The sequence below is a fragment of the Tachypleus tridentatus genome, chromosome 3 (assembly GCF_004210375.1).
Source record: "Tachypleus tridentatus isolate NWPU-2018 chromosome 3, ASM421037v1, whole genome shotgun sequence".
Classification (NCBI taxonomy): domain Eukaryota; kingdom Metazoa; phylum Arthropoda; class Merostomata; order Xiphosura; family Limulidae; genus Tachypleus; species Tachypleus tridentatus.
The window spans coordinates 59,928,883-59,953,047 of NC_134827.1; the positions used below are offsets into that span (position 1 = coordinate 59,928,883).

Below are 24,165 nucleotides of genomic sequence, written 5' to 3' on the forward strand. Positions count from 1 at the left end.
AGGAGGAAGGAACGTAAGAATGGTCCTTTTACCTCGTCCAACTGAATCAGTCTATATTATACCTCAGGAGGAAGGAACGTAAGAATGGTCCTTTACCTCGTCCAACTGAATCAGTCTATATTATACCTCAGGAGGAAGGAACGTAAGAATGGTCCTTTTACCTCGTCCAACTGAATCAGTCTATATTATACCTCAGGAGGAAGGAACGTAAGAATGGTCCTTTTACCTCGTCCAACTGAATCAGTCTATATTATACCTCAGGAGGAAGGAACGTAAGAATGGTCCTTTTACCTCGTCCAACTGAATCAGTCTATATTATACCTCAGAGGAAGGAACGTAAGAATGGTCCTTTTACCTCGTCCAACTGAATCAGTCTATATTATACCTCAGGAGGAAGGAACGTAAGAATGGTCCTTTTACCTCGTCCAACTGAATCAGTCCAACTGAATCTGAGTCTATATTATACCTCAGGAGGAAGGAACGTAAGAATGGTCCTTTTACCTCGTCCAACTGAATCAGTCTATATTATACCTCAGGAGGAAGGAACGTAAGAATGGTCCTTTTACCTCGTCCAACTGAATCAGTCTATATTATACCTGAGGAGGAAGGAACGTAAGAATGGTCCTTTTACCTCGTCCAACTGAATCAGTCTATATTATACCTCAAGAGGAAGGAACGTAAGAATGGTCCTTTTACCTCGTCCAACTGAATCAGTCTATATTATACCTCAGGAGGAAGGAACGTAAGAATGGTCCTTTTACCTCGTCCAACTGAATCAGTCTATATTATACCTCAGGAGGAAGGAACGTAAGAATGGTCCTTTTACCTCGTCCAACTGAATCAGTCTATATTATACCTCAGGAGGAAGGAACGTAAGAATGGTCCTTTTACCTCGTCCAACTGAATCAGTCTATATTATACCTCAGGAGGAAGGAACGTAAGAATGGTCCTTTTACCTCGTCCAACTGAATCAGTCTATATTATACCTCAGGAGGAAGGAACGTAAGAATGGTCCTTTTACCTCGTCCAACTGAATCAGTCTATATTATACCTCAGGAAGGAAGGAACGTAAGAATGGTCCTTTTACCTCGTCCAACTGAATCAGTCTATATTATACCTCAGGAGGAAGGAACGTAAGAATGGTCCTTTTACCTCGTCCAACTGAATCAGTCTATATTATACCTCAGGAGGAAGGAACGTAAGAATGGTCCTTTTACCTCGTCCAACTGAATCAGTCTATATTATACCTCAGGAGGAAGGAACGTAAGAATGGTCCTTTTACCTCGTCCAACTGAATCAGTCTATATTATACCTCAGGAGGAAGGAACGTAAGAATGGTCCTTTTACCTCGTCCAACTGAATCAGTCTATATTATACCTCAGGAGGAAGGAACGTAAGAATGGTCCTTTTACCTCGTCCAACTGAATCAGTCTATATTATACCTCAGGAGGAAGGAACGTAAGAATGGTCCTTTTACCTCGTCCAACTGAATCAGTCTATATTATACCTCAGGAGGAAGGAACGTAAGAATGGTCCTTTTACCTCGTCCAACTGAATCAGTCTATATTATACCTCAGGAGGAAGGAACGTAAGAATGGTCCTTTTACCTCGTCCAACTGAATCAGTCTATATTATACCTCAGGAGGAAGGAACGTAAGAATGGTCCTTTTACCTCGTCCAACTGAATCAGTCTATATTATACCTCAGGAGGAAGGAACGTAAGAATGGTCCTTTTACCTCGTCCAACTGAATCAGTCTATATTATACCTCAGGAGGAAGGAACGTAAGAATGGTCCTTTTACCTCGTCCAACTGAATCAGTCTATATTATACCTCAGGAGGAAGGAACGTAAGAATGGTCCTTTTACCTCGTCCAACTGAATCAGTCTATATTATACCTCAGGAGGAAGGAACGTAAGAATGGTCCTTTTACCTCGTCCAACTGAATCAGTCTATATTATACCTCAGGAGGAAGGAACGTAAGAATGGTCCTTTTACCTCGTCCAACTGAATCAGTCTATATTATACCTCAGGAGGAAGGAACGTAAGAATGGTCCTTTTACCTCGTCCAACTGAATCAGTCTATATTATACCTCAGGGAAGGAACGTAAGAACGTCCAAGAATGGTCCTTTGGTCCTTTTACCTCGTCCAACTGAATCAGTCTATATTATACCTCAGGAGGAAGGAACGTAAGAATGGTCCTTTTACCTCGTCCAACTGAATCAGTCTATATTATACCTCAGGAGGAAGGAACGTAAGAATGGTCCTTTTACCTCGTCCAACTGAATCAGTCTATATTATACCTCAGGAGGAAGGAACGTAAGAATGGTCCTTTTACCTCGTCCAACTGAATCAGTCTATATTATACCTCAGGAGGAAGGAACGTAAGAATGGTCCTTTTACCTCGTCCAACTGAATCAGTCTATATTATACCTCAGGAGGAAGGAACGTAAGAATGGTCCTTTTACCTCGTCCAACTGAATCAGTCTATATTATACCTCAGGAGGAAGGAACGTAAGAATGGTCCTTTTACCTCGTCCAACTGAATCAGTCTATATTATACCTCAGGAGGAAGGAACGTAAGAATGGTCCTTTTACCTCGTCCAACTGAATCAGTCTATATTATACCTCAGGAGGAAGGAACGTAAGAATGGTCCTTTTACCTCGTCCAACTGAATCAGTCTATATTATACCTCAAGAGGAAGGAACGTAAGAATGGTCCTTTTACCTCGTCCAACTGAATCAGTCTATATTATACCTCAGGAGGAAGGAACGTAAGAATGGTCCTTTTACCTCGTCCAACTGAATCAGTCTATATTATACCTCAGGAGGAAGGAACGTAAGAATGGTCCTTTTACCTCGTCCAACTGAATCAGTCTATATTATACCTCAGGAGGAAGGAACGTAAGAATGGTCCTTTTACCTCGTCCAACTGAATCAGTCTATATTATACCTCAGGAAGAAGGAACGTAAGAATGGTCCTTTTACCTCGTCCAACTGAATCAGTCTATATTATACCTCAGGAAGAAGGAACGTAAGAATGGTCCTTTTACCTCGTCCAACTGAATCAGTCTATATTATACCTCAGGAGGAAGGAACGTAAGAATGGTCCTTTTACCTCGTCCAACTGAATCAGTCTATATTATACCTCAGGAGGAAGGAACGTAAGAATGGTCCTTTTACCTCGTCCAACTGAATCAGTCTATATTATACCTCAGGAGGAAGGAACGTAAGAATGGTCCTTTTACCTCGTCCAACTGAATCAGTCTATATTATACCTCAGGAGGAAGGAACGTAAGAATGGTCCTTTTACCTCGTCCAACTGAATCAGTCTATATTATACCTCAGGAGGAAGGAACGTAAGAATGGTCCTTTTACCTCGTCCAACTGAATCAGTCTATATTATACCTCAGGAGGAAGGAACGTAAGAATGGTCCTTTTACCTCGTCCAACTGAATCAGTCTATATTATACCTCAGGAGGAAGGAACGTAAGAATGGTCCTTTTACCTCGTCCAACTGAATCAGTCTATATTATACCTCAGGAGGAAGGAACGTAAGAATGGTCCTTTTACCTCGTCCAACTGAATCAGTCTATATTATACCTCAAGAGAAAGGAACGTTAGAATGGTCCTTTTACCTCGTCCAACTGAATCAGTCTATATTATACCTCAGGAGGAAGGAACGTAAGAATGGTCCTTTTACCTCGTCCAACTGAATCAGTCTATATTATACCTCAGGAGGAAGGAACGTAAGAATGGTCCTTTTACCTCGTCCAACTGAATCAGTCTATATTATACCTCAGGAAGAAGGAACGTAAGAATGGTCCTTTTACCTCGTCCAACTGAATCAGTCTATATTATACCTCAGGAGGAAGGAACGTAAGAATGGTCCTTTTACCTCGTCCAACTGAATCAGTCTATATTATACCTCAGGAGGAAGGAACGTAAGAATGGTCCTTTTACCTCGTCCAACTGAATCAGTCTATATTATACCTCAGGAGGAAGGAACGTAAGAATGGTCCTTTTACCTCGTCCAACTGAATCAGTCTATATTATACCTCAAAAGGAAGGAACGTAAGAATGGTCCTTTTACCTCGTCCAACTGAATCAGTCTATATTATACCTCAGGAGGAAGGAACGTAAGAATGGTCCTTTTACCTCGTCCAACTGAATCAGTCTATATTATACCTCAGGAAGAAGGAACGTAAGAATGGTCCTTTTACCTCGTCCAACTGAATCAGTCTATATTATACCTCAAGAGGAAGGAACGTAAGAATGCTCCTTTTACCTCGTCCAACTGAATCAGTCTATATTATACCTCAGGAGGAAGGAACGTAAGAATGGTCCTTTTACCTCGTCCAACTGAATCAGTCTATATTATACCTCAGGAGGAAGGAACGTAAGAATGGTCCTTTTACCTCGTCCAACTGAATCAGTCTATATTATACCTCAGGAGGAAGGAACGTAAGAATGGTCCTTTTACCTCGTCCAACTGAATCAGTCTATATTATACCTCAGGAAGAAGGAACGTAAGAATGGTCCTTTTACCTCGTCCAACTGAATCAGTCTATATTATACCTCAGGAGGAAGGAACGTAAGAATGGTCCTTTTACCTCGTCCAACTGAATCAGTCTATATTATACCTCAGGAGGAAGGAACGTAAGAATGGTCCTTTTACCTCGTCCAACTGAATCAGTCTATATTATACCTCAGGAGGAAGGAACATAAGAATGGTCCTTTTTCTCGTCCAACTGAATCAGTCTATATTATACCTCAAGAGAAAGGAACGTTAGAATGGTCCTTTTACCTCATCCAACTGAATCAGTCTATATTATACCTCAGGAGGAAGGAACGTAAGAATGGTCCTTTTACCTCGTCCAACTGAATCAGTCTATATTATACCTCAGGAGGAAGGAACGTAAGAATGGTCCTTTTACCTCGTCCAACTGAATCAGTCTATATTATACCTCAGGAGGAAGGAACGTAAGAATGGTCCTTTTACCTCGTCCAACTGAATCAGTCTATATTATACCTCAGGAGGAAGGAACGTAAGAATGGTCCTTTTACCTCGTCCAACTGAATCAGTCTATATTATACCTCAGGAGGAAGGAACGTAAGAATGGTCCTTTTACCTCGTCCAACTGAATCAGTCTATATTATACCTCAGGAGGAAGGAACGTAAGAATGGTCCTTTTACCTCGTCCAACTGAATCAGTCTATATTATACCTCAGGAGGAAGGAACGTAAGAATGGTCCTTTTACCTCGTCCAACTGAATCAGTCTATATTATACCTCAGGAGAAAGGAACGTAAGAATGGTCCTTTTACCTCGTCCAACTGAATCAGTCTATATTATACCTCAAGAGGAAGGAACGTAAGAATGGTCCTTTTACCTCGTCCAACTGAATCAGTCTATATTATACCTCAGGAGGAAGGAACGTAAGAATGGTCCTTTTACCTCGTCCAACTGAATCAGTCTATATTATACCTCAGGAAGAAGGAACGTAAGAATGGTCCTTTTACCTCGTCCAACTGAATAAGTCTATATTATACCTCAGGAGAAAGGAACGTAAGAATGGTCCTTTTACCTCGTCCAACTGAATCAGTCTATATTATACCTCAGGAGGAAGGAACGTAAGAATGGTCCTTTTACCTCGTCCAACTGAATCAGTCTATATTATACCTCAGGAGGAAGGAACGTAAGAATGGTCCTTTTACCTCGTCCAACTGAATCAGTCTATATTATACCTCAGGAGGAAGGAACGTAAGAATGGTCCTTTTACCTCGTCCAACTGAATCAGTCTATATTATACCTCAGGAGGAAGGAACGTAAGAATGGTCCTTTTACCTCGTCCAACTGAATCAGTCTATATTATACCTCAGGAGGAAGGAACGTAAGAATGGTCCTTTTACCTCGTCCAACTGAATCAGTCTATATTATACCTCAGGAGGAAGGAACGTAAGAATGGTCCTTTTACCTCGTCCAACTGAATCAGTCTATATTATACCTCAGGAGGAAGGAACGTAAGAATGGTCCTTTTACCTCGTCCAACTGAATCAGTCTATATTATACCTCAGGAGGAAGGAACGTAAGAATGGTCCTTTTACCTCGTCCAACTGAATCAGTCTATATTATACCTCAGGAGGAAGGAACGTAAGAATGGTCCTTTTACCTCGTCCAACTGAATCAGTCTATATTATACCTCAGGAGGAAGGAACGTAAGAATGGTCCTTTTACCTCGTCCAACTGAATCAGTCTATATTATACCTCAGGAGGAAGGAACGTAAGAATGGTCCTTTTACCTCGTCCAACTGAATCAGTCTATATTATACCTCAGGAGGAAGGAACGTAAGAATGGTCCTTTTACCTCGTCCATCTGAATCAGTTTACATTATACCTGAGGATGATGGAACTTAAGAATGGTCCTTTATTCACTTACACACGGAATGAAAATCACTTACACATGACTAAAAGAATTATATATGTATATGAAATGAAATTTTATCGTTTTTTTACCTTGATGTAAACTCATTGGTATAATATCAGGACACGTTTCATCTTCGAAACGTGGTGTGGTTCGTTTCAATCCATCGGTGCTGTTTTTTAGAACGAATCTCTCCTCTGAACTATATTAGGTAAATAAATAAGATACGTTAATCAGTAGAATGTTAATAAAATTGTTATTGAATGTCTAAAGTTCAATATGATTAAAAACTTCTTAGAAGTAGCTCGTTAATTAGGTTAACTAAAGTATATTTGGTGCAACAAATATATTAATTAATAACAATAATTAAATACATTTTATATATGTTGAGTTAGACAAACCTCACAGCATGTATTACGTTAAACATTGTTACAGTTTCGTTAGAGAACCAGTAATTATTTGACGATTTACGTATAAATTTAAATTGTTATTTATTCGCCAGCTTCTTATTTATTAATATGTATTTTACTAAACACTGGCTTTACGTGACTCTACGCCTGAACAAATAGTAACATTCGTATCAGTAATATATCTCAAACGTAACACTCTTTTAGTTACACTGTGGATGTTGTTTATTTGGTTTTCATTGGTCACGTTTTTAAAAAGGGTTGTAGAAAGTTTACCTTGTATACATTTATGCTGATGTTATCTTGTTGAACGAACATTAAATCTACATCAGTATTTGAAGACAACAGCTTGTAAGGTGTTGTGTTCACTACCATCACTTTTGCTCAATTTATTTATATAGATTTTGTGTTCTGTATTGTAATAAATTGACATCCAGTCTGTAAAAAAGCATGAACCAAAGAGTGAAAATCATAACTCATTTTTCAACATAATTTTTGACAATGTCCTTATAGTATATTTTAATAATTCATAAAACACTACTCGTATTTTGAAATTATTTTTATGAGAAATTGTTATTTTATTATATTAGAATTAAATTTATACATGTGTTTTGAATTTCGCACAAAGCTACTCGAGGGCTATCTGCACTAGCCGTCCCTAATTTAGCAGTGTAAGACTAGAGGGAAGGCGGCTAGTCATCACCACCTACCGTCAACTCTTGGGCTACTCTTTTACCAACGAATAGTGGGATTGACCGTCACATTATAACGCCTCCACGGCTGAAAGAGCGAGTATGTTTGGCGCAACGGGGATGCGAACCCGCAACCCTCAGATTATGAGTCGCACTCCTTAACACGCTTGGCCCTCTCGGGTCAAATTTATACATCACAATGTAACTTTCAAAGTATATAAAAAGGAACACTTGAGCTTTCCTTTTAGAATTACTACGTAATTAATGTGCGTTTTATAACTATGCTACATTCAGTTTGTATTATAACTATTCACATGACGTTTCGCTCATATTTATTTATGAGATATATGTATGAGGTACATCAATGTTCAAATATTTGTACTTTCCAAACATCAGAATCACATTAATAATTTTAAAAAATCATAACGTGTTATCAGATGTATTTCAAATATTCTTGTTTCTACTTATTACAATATTATTTAATACTTATAAATACATCAGCATAGTAAGTTAGCCTCCTAGTATAACCTTGCTGTCGTCTAAAATACCTTTAGAAAAATATAATGGTAACATGTTTTAATATAATCTTCTCTTAATACAACAACAAACATTAAAATAAGATAGCAAGAATACGGCCCCTGCATGGTTTGGTGGTTAAGGCACTCAACTCGAAACATGAGGGTCGCGGGTTCGAATCCTCCTGACACCAAACATGCTCGCCCTTTCAGCCGTGTGGGCGTTATAATCTGACGGTGAATCCCACTATTCGTTGGTAAAAGAGTAGCCCAAGAGTTGGCGGTGGGTGGTGATGACTAGCTGCCTTCCCTCTAGCCTTACACTGCTAAAGTAGGGACGGCTAGCGTAGATGGCCTTCGTATAGTTTTGAGCGAAATTCGAAAACAAACAAACCTCTTCCCAATGGCGTGTAAACGTAATTAAAGTAAATAATAATAATGAATAATTAGTGATCAAATGAATCAGTAATAATGAGTTATGAATTATGACCCTAATTCTGATTTGTAACTGAGTTAAAAATTGTAACAGCAATTTAGCCTGCTTCACATCATTAAGATTGTTACAATTTGATAATTTAGAAATAGCACCTCAACTATTATTTTGCCTATCGTATCCCAACCCGCCTGATAAAAACCTTGATACTATGCCTAAGGCCTCGTCGATACTGATATATCAGATATAGACATATTGTTATATATTCTTCTTTGATCTCACTCACAAATCAGTGTTATGTTTGTAAAGAAAATAGTGATAACTAACCTCTGTTCACAATATTACTTTGAAACTAATTCGCTCACTGTTTTTAAACCAAAGTTATATAATTAAGTGCTGTTTGTATCTTCAAAGACTTGATAACAAGAAACAGTTATTAAATTTATAAATTCGGATGTCTCATTTCGAGCAGTTAAAAACATAACACGTCGTAAATGTTGATAAAATTATGCATTACCATGACAAACAAAAACTTCAGTAACTTATATGAGAATGGTTTGGTTATGTTAAATGTAATATATTTCACACGTTCCCCTGTAGGACAAAAATATGTCTATGGGCTAACAACATTAAAACCCAGGATTCTATTTTTCGCAATGAACACAGCAGATAGCCCGAAGTATTTTTGCTGTAAAATAAACACAATTATCATAAACATAGAGTGCTCGTGATAGAATTAAAGTTCAGGGTAAACAAAGATAACACACCCATTTTTAGCTTACCCAGTGGAGACATCTCTTTGGCGACTGTCTGGAAAAGAAATAAAAACATAAATGATTTTATACTGTAGAAAAGGTATATCACTTGTTTAAACTTTTAAATACTTTAATGAAATTTAACTAAAAGAAGTTTTATACTTCAGACGTCAGAGTTGTAGAAATTTCTTGAATAATATTTGAATAATATGTATATATACATAACATTGAGATAAAACTTTTTCTTATATGGTTATTCAAGTGACTGTTTAACTTTTAACATTACACCATGAAAAGTAAATAGAATATTAAATAACAAGGTTTAAGACTTGCCAAATATTGAAAAATTCTAATTAAATAAGCAGCTTTTTCCGACTCTACAGAGAATACACAAAGTTTCTGAGAATTTCCAGATTAACAAAGATTCGCAGCTGAAATTTCAGAGCAAACACCGAAAGTCTTACTTGGTTTCCTTCGGAACTGGCGTGTGTGGATAACAACAATTATGAAGAGAACAACCACTGTTACGGTAACAAAACTTATTCCAATAATTACAAATAGTGGCCCGAACGGTAAACTCCACTGGGATTCTAACAAAGTAAAATAAAATAGAACAAGTTCAGTTCATATTTTATTCAATGAAATAGGACGTATATAACAAGGGATAGATAATAAATATGTCTGTGGTTATGAGTTGTATAATATGGAACGCTTTTGTTATTAAGCTAATGAAAACAACATTTAAAACTTATATCTAAAGAAGAGATCTTAAAGGACATGTATATATTCTGTTGTAAAACGTATTTTAATAGAATGTAGAATATCTTTCAGCATGTTTGTTATTATAATGGAAGAAGGAAATGTTTCGTAATTATTTTACACCTGGTGTAATTGTTAGAAAACTTTTCCAATAAAATATCTTGTTACTGCAACTTTACAAATACGACTTAGTTGTTGGATTTAAAGTTTGTTTTAGGATTAATTAAAGATCTGTGTTTGACGGGTTTGCTCTATGTTTATATTATATATAATATCAAAGAACAAAAAAGAAACTTTGTGCGTTTTTCCATTTAAAAATTCTAACTTTATCACTTCGCACATTTCCTTAATGTGTATATTCATTTGAAAGTTTCTCTATTTGCTCAAAACATTTCTGTAATAAAGAAAAAAATATAGTCCGGTGAAAATATATCGGTTATGTAATAAACTTTTTTCAATACGTCTTATAGTGACAAGAATTACACAGTTCAGACTCAGATAACGTCCCCCCCCATTCGAGGCCCGGCATGGCCAAGCGTGTTAAGGCGTGCGACTCGTAATCCGAGGGTCGCGGGTTTCCATCCCCGTCGCGCCAAGCATGCTCTCCCTTTCAGCCATGGAAGCGTATTAAAGTTACGGTCAATCCCACTATTCGTTGGTAAAAGAGTAGCCCAAGAGTTGGCGGTGGGTGGCGATGACTAGCTGCCTTCCCTCTAGTCTTACACTGCTAAATTAGGGACGGCTAGCACAGATAGCCCTCGATAGCTTTGTGCAAAATTCGAAAACAAACAAACAAACAAACAAACAATCCCCCCTCCCAAAAAAAAAGAATTGTGTTAACACCAATGTTCGCAATGAAAAGATTAATTTCAGATCAATAACACGAACATGAATGAAACAATACAAACTTTTATAGTATATATATATATGTTTATATTGCACTTTCTAAGTACAACATGCTGGAGTTATATGTAAATAAACAATCAGTTAGAGAATTAGCTGCTGACTGCTGCTTAATAGTTTCAGGAATATTTTGAATTTTAAAATTTCTTGTGCGTACTGGAGGGATTTAATCATTTATATAAAAAGATCAGAAAAAGCAACCTATGATCTATGATACGTACTTCAGTTATATACATACTTTTTTTTTATTACTTCAACCAACATTTCGCATTTGCTGCTTCATCAAAATCATTCTACGAGGGGTTCTGTATATTACCCTTGATAAAACCGCAAAAGCAAAATGTTAGTTTAAAACAACTATTATATATACATATAATATTATTATATATAGTTGTCGCTGGAGTATAAAGATAGTTTTATTTCTAAGCTTTTTATAGAAATATTTTGACCTTGTTCTTCTCCATGACCTGCTCGTAACTTAAACGCCTTGTTCAATCAAATTGCATCTACATGAAAATAAAATAAAGTGTTTATCGTTTTCGAAAAAAAACCAAATTCAAAAGAATTAGGTTTCCGTTTGAAAGCTTAATCACGTCACTTTAAAAGCACTCTGTTTTAGTGTCAGATCAATATAAATAGCATACTTACAGGCTTAACCTTATAGAAGACATTGTAAAATGCCTTTTATCTCTCTGTTCAACGTAAATTGAAAAGCGTATTATTTTTCACAGACTGTATATGAAATTGCTTTTCCAGTATATTCATATCATACACTTCATCAAACTACGTACATATTTAATCTGGTGATTGTAGGTATTTCTGTATTCCGTATGTAATTTATTTTACTCTACAACATAAAACAAAAACACTTGATTAACAAAGACAATAAAACAAAAACACTTGATTAACAAAGACAATAAAACAAAAACACTCGACTAACAAAGACAATAAAACAAAAACACTTGACTAACAAAGACAATAAAACAAAAACACTTGACTAACAAAGACAATAAAACAAAATAGTATTACTTTAAAAATATGACTTAGAATTAAATGTTTTTGTCTATTATAATATTGAAATGTATTTTATAAATGAACAAATAGCATACGTATGCGTTCTTATCTTGGTATAGAAATCACTGATCGTACTTGTAGACGACAAAGTTCGTTTTCATTAAAATATTGTAAACGTTTATGTTGTATATAGAAATAATAGCTTTCGGGAACATAAAACTCTGATATGCCCTGAAAGCGCTCATCTTTTTATAATGTAAATGCATACAAAAAACTGTAGCTTTTAACTAAGAACTAAAGTTTACGTTTATATAGAAACTCTAAATGTGAAGATCTAACTTCCGCAGAACATAAAACTTTTCTTTGCTCTGAAAACGCTCAGTTTTTAAAATAAAAACTGTGGCTTTTAACTAATAACTCCTTCCCTGTTGGCTCAGTAGTAAGTTCGAAGGCTTATATTGTTAAAAATAGATGTTCGATACCCGTAGCTTTCTGTTTATAAATAAACTGGGCTATTATATTAAACGTATAATTCATTTTGATACTTACTTGTTTTCATTAAAAGCTGGTTTCAGATTAGTGGTAACACTTCCTAGCGGTAGGTTCGAGAAGCAAAATATCGTTATAATGTTTTAAAGGGTCCAGGATACTGATATATTGGTTCTTCTTTTCTTGGTGAGCAGTTTTAATTTAAAGATGTGTTGTTTAAATAAGAAAATTCCAATGATATTGTAATGAATTATTAGACATTAGTTAGTCTTGTCTGCAATGGAAAATGTGCTTGTTGTTGTGAAAGTTAACGAGATGTGATTGATATAAACCTTTTAGTCTACACAAACTACTCACTCGTTCTCTTTGATGTATCGTGAAACCTTGGTTTCACATGGGGGGTTTACGAAGATAATTCATCATTAATATATTGTGTTTTAAATGTCATGTAATAAACTGTCTGTGTGACAGGGAACTTTTTAAAATACATGAAAAGAAAGAATTACACTAAAACTGTCTTAAGCAGAACAATGTTGTTAGACTGAAACTGTCTTAAGCAGAACAATGTTTGTTTTACTAAAACTGTCTTAAGCAGAACAATGTTGTTACACTAAAACTGTCTTAAGCAGAACAAAAACATATTGAAATAAAAATATTCTTCTCATTTGGAGTATTACCACTCATCCGATATTGTGGTTAAATGATTGCAACACTGGCGGACACTCTGGAATGACTGGAAAAGGAAATCATGATTGGTTCTAAGGATGGAAATAAATAATTATCCAAATAATCGATTTCTTCTTGTAATGAACTAAGATATGATAAAGGGAGGTGTGATTACACGACTAGATGGTGATGACTACGACTCAGAAACTGGGAAGTTTAAGAATTGTTTGAAATACGAATCACTCGAATCTAACATAAAGTTTGTTTACGTTCTCTGTTAGTTTAGAATGTCAACTGAGAAATCCAAGACGTTCACAATAATTCGATAGTTGATTAAACGTCGAGTTAAAATCCTATAAAATCTTATATAATTCTTGAGATATCCAAAGAGATAACGGTAAGCAAGTGTAGACACACACACGAAAAGGAATAGAAATTATCCAAACTGGGACAAATGGAGTTAGCTTCTAATCTTCAAAACTGACATACCAGAATCACAGATGTGCAAGGTTTACCGAAATGATATAGTACAATGAAACACTTTTGTTTGCAATGTTAGAAATTTGAATAATTGTACATATCAAGTCATCCCTTAAGTAATGCCCGTTTTTAGGTACAGAAAAAGATAAAGGATTTCAAACGTTTTTAATGTTATTTAATCAATAATATATGTTCCATTATTATTAATTACTTTCTGCCAACGATTCACAAGCTTCTGAATGCCACTTCTATAAAATTCTTGGGGTTTGGAGGGAAAGAATGTGGAGAGGGTAGTTTTGACATCTTCATGTGTTCCAAGCTCTTTTCTATCAAGATAGTTTTGCACACTTTGGAATAAATGATAATCAGATGGAGCAAGGTCTGGAGAATAAGGAGGACGTGGAAGTTTTTCCCAGTTTAGCTCTTCAATCTTTAAAGATGTGATCCTTGCTGTATGGGGCCGTGCATTATCCTGGTGTAACACAACATCTTTATAATTGATCAAAGCAGGTCTCTTTTCTTTCAGTGCAACATTCAAGTGCTCTAACTGTTGACAATAGAAGTTAGATGTATTTGTTACATTGAATGGCAGCAACTAAAAGTGGATCACACCAACAATATCCCACCAAACACTTAACAAGACTTTCCTAGGGTGGAGGTTCATTTTGGGCTGTGCTTTGGCCAGTTTACCTGCACTAAACAATTGTCTGCAGTGTTTAATATTTTTATGATATATCTTTTTTCATCTGCAGTCACTAACCTGTCCAAAAAAGGTGAGTTATGTTCACGAGAGTGCAGAGAAGTGCAAATGTCCACTCTTGCTGTAAGTTTGGCTTCTGTCAAATCATGGAGAATCCATTTTCCAAGTTTTGACACATTCCCAAGCTGTTGAAGACGACGGTGAAATGTTGAATGGGTTGAATTAAGTTTCTGTACTAGTTCTTCAACTGTTACATCACAATATTCATCAAGTGCAGCGAGCAGCAAGTTATCATTGAACTCAACAGGACGACCTGAACGTGCGCATCACTTAAGTTGAAGTCACGTGATCTGAGGTTCTGAAACCACCTTCGACATTTTTTCTCAACTGGACTCTCTAGTCTTCACATCATAAACACCTTGAATGTTTCGAGTAGTTTCTGCTGCACTATTGCATTTTTTAAATTCATAAGTCATAATATGACTAATGTGCTCCTCAGACACATCCATCTTCATAAGGGTTTATTTGATTAATGGTCTGAAAAAGTAGAGTTGGGTTAGTTTTTTTATTTGTTTGAACATTTTTATACACGTCCTACCACATGTTTTATTCATTAAAGCCTTTTACAAAGACAGAAATGATGATGCACTTTCTGTATTAAATTTTTGGACATTACTTATGGGATGACCTGATATTGGAAGCATATTGTACTGGTCTGTATCCAAGAGTGAACTGACTATACCAAAATGTACCCCCTTTCCACAACTGTCTGCAGGCAGTGAAGGGTGATAGAGATGTGGGATGTTGTGGGCTGTAGCAACCACATCTCGCTCTCCTAATTTCTAATTTTCTTACGTGAGACTAGCGAATTGGAGGTTACGAATGACAGACGGTGTATCTCTACCTCAATATCGGTCCTACATCCGCATTCATCTCCAAAACCTAGGATAATTTTATAATCCCACTTTGTAGCTTGTACCCAAGAATCCTTTTTAAAAATATGCAACATATTTTGTTTCCTGTTAATGTGTTTTGTTTATGTCTTCAAAATTTATGGTTACAATACGTATTAGTGGGGATGGGGTTTACCATACGAACGAAACAGTGGATATCTTCTTTGGGGACCAATAATGTTCGAAATCTTTATATAACTATAATGTAGATTCAATAAAAAAATATTTGCTACTGAAACTAAATCCTTCAAATATCTTACTTCATGATAGGCAATTCAAGATGATAGCTTCATTAGATTGTAACAGTAATTTTTGCCTGGCCATATATATGATGTTAGAAGTCCCTATTACACATCAAATGATATGTGAAGTATCATACTTAAGTATAAGATATGTATGCTGTTAAAAATCCCTGTTACCCATCAAATGGTATGTGAAGTATCATACTATAAGTATACGATATGTATGATGTTAAAAGTCCCTGTTACCCATCAAATGGTATGTGAAGTATCATACTATAAGTATGCGATATGTATGATGTTAAAAGTCCCTGTTACCCATCAAATGGTATGTGAAGTATCATACTATAAGTATTCGATACATATGATGTTAAAAGTTTCTGTTAAAAGTTGGTAAAATAGTAGCCCAAGAGTTGTTGGTTGGTGGTGTTGACTAGCTACCTTCCATCTAGTGCTACACTATTAAATTAGGAACAGCTAGCCCAGAAAGCCCTTGTGTAACTTTGCGAGAAATTCAAACCAAACCAAACAAATAAATGTTTAAAATATTGCAAAGATAGAAACTATCTGACTTCAGCTTAATTATTTCCAATGGACTAATAACTTTTACAAAATGTTAGATAACACTTTACTTGGATTCACCTCACTTTTACTTTAGTAGCAGAACTATTCTGTAATTTTCCTCTAGCAGTATCCCTCAATAATAATACAGATATTTTTTTTCACAACCATGTATCTGGGTAAAATGGATTGACGATCTATTTGTTTTATTGTCATGTGGGGAAGATTTCTAAAACTAAATAAATCAGAGCTGTTAACGTAAAGAAAAATCTTTTAGATGCAACTTGAGGTCAAGAACACCTTTCTGTTTCTCGATGTGCTAATTAGCAATGCCACAAATTTACTATGAACTGTAAGTGTTACACACAAAATAAAAGAGATAGCAGATATTGTAAGTGTTACACACAAAATAAAAGAGATAAGCAGATACATGTTTGTTCAGTGCACCTGCTTTCTGTCCAAACTGGAACCATTCAAAACACTCATATTTAGGACCAGTATTGAGATTTCGTGAGAACGTTTTAAAAAGGAGTTATCTCAAGAAGACGATACAGTTTACTCTCTATAAAAGCAAAATTCTTATTTTGGAAAAATCATATGCACTAAACAGTAATTTCAAGAACAGAAGAAATGATTTTTCCACTGTATACGTGACTTCGAGGAAAAACGCAGATAAATATTATATAAATTCTCTCACCTAACTAGGTATTTTTACCATAGCGAAACGGCAAGTCTTCAAATGTCTGACGAAACATCTTATGTAGAACACACATTGTGAGTGTAATACACAGCAACACAGAGAGACACAGCAGCCACTACAGTTTGTACACTAAGTTGCAAACCCAGGATTTGTGCCAAGAGACAATGACCCGCATCAGGAGACCTGGTACTTTGCTACAGGTAAAAGAGAATGGTTTTTCCTATTGATTTCCCATTATTTGGCTTTGCCACGTGGTACTTTTGTGCAACAGGCTACTTTACTTTGAATGATGGTTTATGACATCTATCTTTGCTTCTGTTGCCTTACAAGTGCAGATGTGGTGGAACGTTGTGCTGGCTTTATTTTATGGGCATTTTCTTCACTGATCCGTTTATATGGATGGCGATTAGCCGGCCTTGTATCGAAGCCAGGAAGCAGCCATCTTGTGAAACCCAGTTAATGACACTCATGGAATGGTTGAATAGTGATGTATGCATACTTTCTATTAACGTATGATTTTATTGACTAGTTGTTGTAGATAAAGTGTGGTTTTACAAACACGTAACAAAAGAAGACCCACTTCTTATAATTAATTTAACAAAAATGGTAGTTTGGATCACAAAAACTCGTTATAAACTTCTCAGGAATATCGCAGTGATGTTTTATTGGACAATGATCCGATTGGCTTTATGACAAGGGTGGTCTTATTTAGATTAGAATAAAGATTGGATAAAAGCATCTGTCTGTATTTCAGTGATGCCTGCTGTGGCCCTTACATGCTGATACTTCTACAATAACTTCATCAGTTTGGCTTTTGTGATATTTATAAAGATGAAAATTATTACACCATCAATACCAAGATACCCATCTTCAAATATTTTTATGTTTCTGTACATCTGCTCAAAGTTAAAAGTAACTTCAATATCTACCTCTAGTTGTAACTTAAATAAGGAATGCTGTTGCTTGAGGCTATAATCAGTTTGGAAACATATTAACACCTGAATGCTTTACCTAAGCCTTAATCTTTATGGAATGGAATCCTATACTCATTACGAATGACTAACATCTTTACGTTTTTAGTTCCTGTGCTATTCCAAATGGAAGAGTCGAAATGAAGTACTTAAGGTAATGACACTGTTGCACAGAAGTAATCCATGTAATTTTTGCTTCTTTGACAGAGGTATTGCATGCTTTATTTGTACGAACACAATCTTGACTTTGTTGTGTGTTTTTCCAGGTTTTACCAATAACGCAATTCCAAAATCATCAATGTTAGTTTCACAAAAATAGAAGGATTGACTTTATTCAAAGTTAGTTTATATTTAGTTTCACAAAAATATAAGGATTAACTCTATTCAATGTTAGTTTATATTTAGTTTCACAGAAATAAAATGATTGACTTTATTCAATGTTAGTTTATATTTAGTTTCACAGAAATATAAAGATTAACTCTATTCAATGTTAGTTTATATTTAGTTTCACAGAAATAGAATGATTGACTTTATTCAATGTTAGTTTATATTTATTTTTACAGAAATAGAAGGATTAACTCTATTGAAATTTAGTTTTTATTTAGTTTCACAGAAATAGAAGGATTGACTTTATCCAATGTTAGTTTATATTTAGTTTCACAGAAATAGAATGATTGACTTTATTCAATGTTAGTTTATATTTAGTTTTACAGAAATAGAAGGATTAACTCTATTGAAATTTAGTTTTTATTTAGTTTCACAGAAATAGAAGGATTGACTTTATTCAATGTTAGTTTATATTTAGTTTCACAGAAATAGAATGATTGACTTTATTCAATGTTAGTTTATATTTAGTTTCACAGAAATAGAATGATTGACTTTATTTTATGTTAGTTTATATTTAGTTTCACAGAAATAGAATGATTGACTTTATTCAATGTTAGTTTATATTTAGTTTTACAGAAATAGAATGATTGACTGTATTCAATGTTAGTTTATATTTAGTTTCACAGAAATAGAATGATTGACTTTATTCAATGTTAGTTTATATTTAGTTTCACAGAAATAGAATGATTGACTTTATTCAATGTTAGTTTATATTTAGTTTCACAGAAATAGAATGATTGACTTTATTTTATGTTAGTTTATATTTAGTTTCACAGAAATAGAATGATTGACTTTATTCAATGTTAGTTTATATTTAGTTTTACAGAAATAGAAGGATTAACTCTATTGAAATTTAGTTTTTATTTAGTTTCACAGAAATAGAAGGATTGACTTTATTCAATGTTAGTTTATATTTAGTTTCACAGAAATAGAATGATTGACTTTATTCAATGTTAGTTTTTATTTAGTTTCACAGAAATAGAAGGATTAAGTCTAATCAATGTTAGTTTATATTTAGTTTCACAGAAATAGAATGATTGACTTTATTCAATGTTAGTTTGTATTTAATTTCACAGAAATAGAATGATTGACTTTATTCAATGTTAGTTTATATTTAGTTTTACAGAAATAGAAGGATTAACTCTATTGAAATTTAGTTTTTATTTAGTTTCACAGAAATAGAAGGATTGACTTTATTCAATGTTAGTTTATATTCAGTTTCACAGAAATAGAATGATTGACTTTATTCAATGTTAGTTTTTATTTAGTTTCACAGAAATAGAAGGATTAAGTCTAATCAATGTTAGTTTATATTTAGTTTCACAGAAATAGAATGATTGACTTTATTCAATGTTAGTTTGTATTTAATTTCACAGAAATAGAATGATTGACTTTATTCAATGTTAGTTTATATTTAGTTTCACAGAAATAGAAGGATTGACTTTATTTTATGTTAGTTTATATTTAGTTTCACAGAAATAGAAGGATTGACTTTATTCAATGTTAGTTTATATTTAGTTTCACAGAAATAGAAGGATTGACTTTATTCAATGTTAGTTTATATTTAGTTTCACAAAACTAGAAGAATTAACTCTATTCAATGTTAGTTTATATTTAGTTTCACAGAAATAGAAAGATTGACTTTATTCAATGTTAGTTTGTATTTAGTTTCACAGAAATAGAAGGATTGACTTTATTCAATGTTAGTTTGTATTTAGTTTCACAGAAATAGAATGATTGACTTTTTCCAATGTTAGTTTATATTTAGTTTTACAGAAATAGAAGGATTGACTTTATCCAATGTTAGTTTATATTTAGTTTCACAGAAATAGAATGATTGACTTTATCCAATGTTAGTTTATATTTAGTTTCATAGAAATAGAAGGATTGACTTTATCCAATGTTAGTTTATATTTAGTTTCACAGAAATAGAATGATTGACTTTATCCAATGTTAGTTTATATTTAGTTTCATACCACTCTCTGATCCATTATTCATCCACATCTAACACTCAATGTGATCATTACAATTACCATAGCCTCTATGAAACATAAAAATAACATTCAGAGATTTTTCATTGGTTACTGTTTTTACAGACATCTTAGGTTATTCAGGGAGGACAACATATCATAAAACAAAGAACACTTTTTAACACACTCTGCTATTACACTATGGAAACAACTCGGAATTGCATGCTCACTTGTTACAAGATAATACCCAACAGAGATAATATCCTGCATGAAGATAGCTTCAAAGACAGGATAACGTGTATCCTTCTGTAGAATGGTATTCTCATTTCTCATTTATTACAGGCAACTGGTCCATGTTCATTTGTCTGTGTTGTTAGAGTGGACAGTGGTAGGAGGTTGTTTTGAACAGTAAATAGTTAATGTTTTCATATAGTTGAAAATACTCTAAAGTAGATAACTTGATGTAGCTTTGCTATAAGAAAAACACACAAACACACTCACTATGTTTGGAATTTAAGACGCTGTGAAAGTAGAAAGAGAACTTGACTCCAGTGAGAGAAGGTGAAAGACAAGAAAGCCAAGGACGAGACATCAAACTGGTAAACAACTGATCAGTAAATAGCACACCAGGTTCCACAAGTTTCACATATCAAACTGGTAAACAACTAATCAGTAAATAGCACACCAGGTTCCACAAGTTTCACATATCGATATCTTACTGTAATGTAAGATGAATCAGAGGAAGTAGCTGCCAATTTAACAGTGTAACACTAGAGGGTTGTTGTTGTTAGTTTTTGAGTTAAGCACAAAGCTACACAATGGGCTATCTGCGTTCTGCCCACCACAAGTATTGATGTCTGCAGACATACCGCTGAGCCACTGGAGGGGCAACACTAGAGGGAAGGCAGCTACTCATCACCACCCACCGCCAACTCTTGGGCTACTCTTTTACCAACGAATAGTGGGATGGACCGTCACATTATAACGCCCCCACGGCTGAAAGGGCGAACATGTTTGGCGCGACGGGGATGCGAACCCGCGACCCTCAGATTACGAGTCGCACGCCTTAACACGCTTGGCCATGCCGGGCCCTTGTCCTACTGAAGCTACCAGTAAGCTCTGAATAATAAAACAATTATTAGTGGAGTAAATGTCCATGGAACGTTCTTAATCAATTGTAAATAAATGTGCTCTGACATTACAACGATTGTTAGATAATTCTGAATATTGGTTCATATATCGTATTTTTATTGTTGTCATTCGCCCAACGTTAAACTTATGCAACTAAATTAATTATATGTAGAACATTGCCATGAACGTAGCATTGTGGTTGTATAAAATGGTAAGTTGGATCTAAATTTATTTATAAATAATTACCATGTGCATTGATCGGAAACCTAATTTTATACACTTTGTGTTTCACATAAATCAGTGGAGGCTTTTCATACTGTCCATATAACGACAACCAGAGAAAATCAAATTGTTCCAATATAAATTCAAATTTATTATTAAGTTTTATTCTAAAAGCATGATGTTCATTTAAAGGACGAATATAAAGTTATCAGACGTTTTAGTTAAGACAACTTATAAAATGATCACGTCTTTAACCGAAAAACCTCTCTTCACCGACTGGGACTAGTATTTTAATATGCTCCTAATGTTATTGAAGAAAAACAAACTTAAAAACAACCTTTATGAAATAGATGTAAGAATAGTGGAAAGAAACATTATGAAACCGAAACGCCTTACCATCATGTCCAACAACGTTGGAAAGCGTACCGATTGTCATGACCCAGTTTTCACTCTTACCTTCCGAGTTCATAGCGTAAACTATGATTTCGAAAGCCGTTTCGTAAGACAAATCTTGGATAAGAAACACGGGTATTTCTGAAGTTATATTTATTTCACTTCTTTCCAAGTTTTTGTGATATATTTCTAAAACAAAGTGTTGCTTTAAACCACCGTTAAAGCCTTCTTCACATGCGATTTGGATAGAGTACATGCTGACGTTTCGCACCATACAATCACGTGGTTTTTCTGGTGGTCCTGAAACAGAAGTCAGTAACTCAGTAATTTGTTATTCGTCACTAAAGACTTTTCTCTTTCTTAGAAAGAAGCAATAAAAAAAAACAAGCTAAACAAGTGCTTTACTTAATCTAATATAATAAATATTTTTTATTTCCAATGTATCAATGTGTATTTTTGTCAAGCACTTAGGATAATAATAAATGCAAAGAGAATATAAAATCTATTGAAGAAATACTGAAGAATTTAAGTTATGATTTTCGTAACAACACGACTTTTAACTAGAAACCAAAAATAGTAACTTGGTGATTTATTTCAGCACGTTTAGTTTCTCTAAGTATGCGGACTTACAACGTTAAAATCAGGGACTTGATTTCTTTGGTTGGACAAAGCAGATAACCCGATGTAGCTATCTTATAAGAAAAACACACAAGCACACTCACTATGTTTGTAATTTAAGACGCTGATAAAAGGAAGAAATGAGACCAAATAGTTTGGTAAAACATACCTACTGGCGTAATAATGAACACACATGGCGACACCTGGGGTCCGACTTCATTCTCGGCTGAACAAAATAGGATGCCATAGTCCTGATTACTTCGAGGAGTAAACGTTACCCGACTCCTCGTTAAGTGATTTTCATAGTCCACCACATCGAACGTTTCGTGTGTATTGTTGAAAATCCATCGAAAAGTAACGCCAAGCGGTTCAGCATCGACTTGGCAGTCAATTCGAACAGACTCGTGGACTGGAACTCCGAAAGTTCTAATCTGCTTAGTTTTACACACGGGAGCGTCTGAAGTTCATGAAAGTAAAATTATGACATTCATGTAACCTTTTAGTGGATGACAAACGTACATTGAAACAGTTTCTAACGTCTAAGCTATTATTTTAGTATGTTACGTGATTTAGTATCATAAAGTATATAAACTGGGAAACTTATGACTTATTATTTTAATTTCATGTATTGTGGGGTAGCATTGATATTAAACAAAAGAAGTGTCCAGAAACTTATATAACTTTCTTTTTAATATTAATCAAAGCAAACATTCTTCTAGAAATAAGTCCCATGTGCATTTGATAGATAAAACACGTATATTTATCGATTATAATACGAAATCTTTAAAACTCAAGCGAATACCATTTAGTGTGAGTTTAATACGTTATTATGTTACATTTCATTTAGTGTGAGTTTAATACGTTATTATGTGTGTGTGTTTTTCGTATAGCAAAGCCACAAAGTGCTATCTGCTCAGCCCACCGAGGGGAATCAAACGCCTAATTTTAGCATTGTAAATTCGGAGACATACCGCTGTACTAGCGGGAGGTGCGTTATTATGTTACATTTCATTTAGTGTGAGTTTAATACGTTATTATATTACATTTCATTTAGTGTGAGTTTAATATGTTATTATATTATATTTTATTTAGTGTGAGTTTAATACGTTATTATGTTATATTTTATTTAGTGTTAGTTTAATACGTTATTATGTTACATTTCATTTAGTGTGAGTTTAATACGTTATTATATTACATTTCATTTAGTGTGAGTTTAATACGTTATTATATTACATTTCATTTAGTGTTAGTTTAATACGTTATTATGTTACATTTCATTTAGTGTGAGTTTAATATGTTATTATATTACATTTCATTTAGTGTGAGTTTAATACGTTATTATGTTATATTTTATTTAGTGTGAGTTTAATACATTATTATATTATATTTTATTTAGTGTGAGTTTAATACGTTATTATGTTATATTTTATTTAGTGTGAGTTTAATACATTATTATATTATATTTTATTTAGTGTGAGTTTAATACGTTATTATGTTATATTTTATTTAGTGTGAGTTTAATACATTATTATATTATATTTTATTTAGTGTGAGTTTAATACATTATTATATTATATTTTATTTAGTGTGAGTTTAATACATTATTATATTATATTTTATTTAGTGTGAGTTTAATACGTTATTAAGAGTTAAGATGAGGCTTAATGCTGTTTCAATACGGACAAGAACAAAATAGAAAATTTTATAGCCATGAAATCAAATAAAAAACAAAGATTTTTACACTCATTTCATTACATTATTCGCTTTCTGTCTTGAATATATT

General features: G+C 34.2%; 1 protein-coding gene across 1 annotated transcript in view; it reads right to left on the reverse strand.

The window, feature by feature from the left end:
* LOC143246081 (neural cell adhesion molecule 1-like) overlaps window positions 1-24,165 on the reverse strand; it is a 182,746-nt gene that overhangs the window by 123,670 nt on the left and 34,911 nt on the right. Inside the window, exons 7-11 of the mRNA XM_076492297.1 lie at window positions 22,552-22,839; window positions 21,768-22,064; window positions 9,691-9,816; window positions 9,254-9,281; window positions 6,517-6,626 (exon numbers count right to left, since the gene is read on the reverse strand). Of these exons, the coding sequence (XP_076348412.1) occupies window positions 6,517-6,626; window positions 9,254-9,281; window positions 9,691-9,816; window positions 21,768-22,064; window positions 22,552-22,839 (849 nt within the window). The remainder of the gene's footprint in view (window positions 1-6,516; window positions 6,627-9,253; window positions 9,282-9,690; window positions 9,817-21,767; window positions 22,065-22,551; window positions 22,840-24,165) is intronic.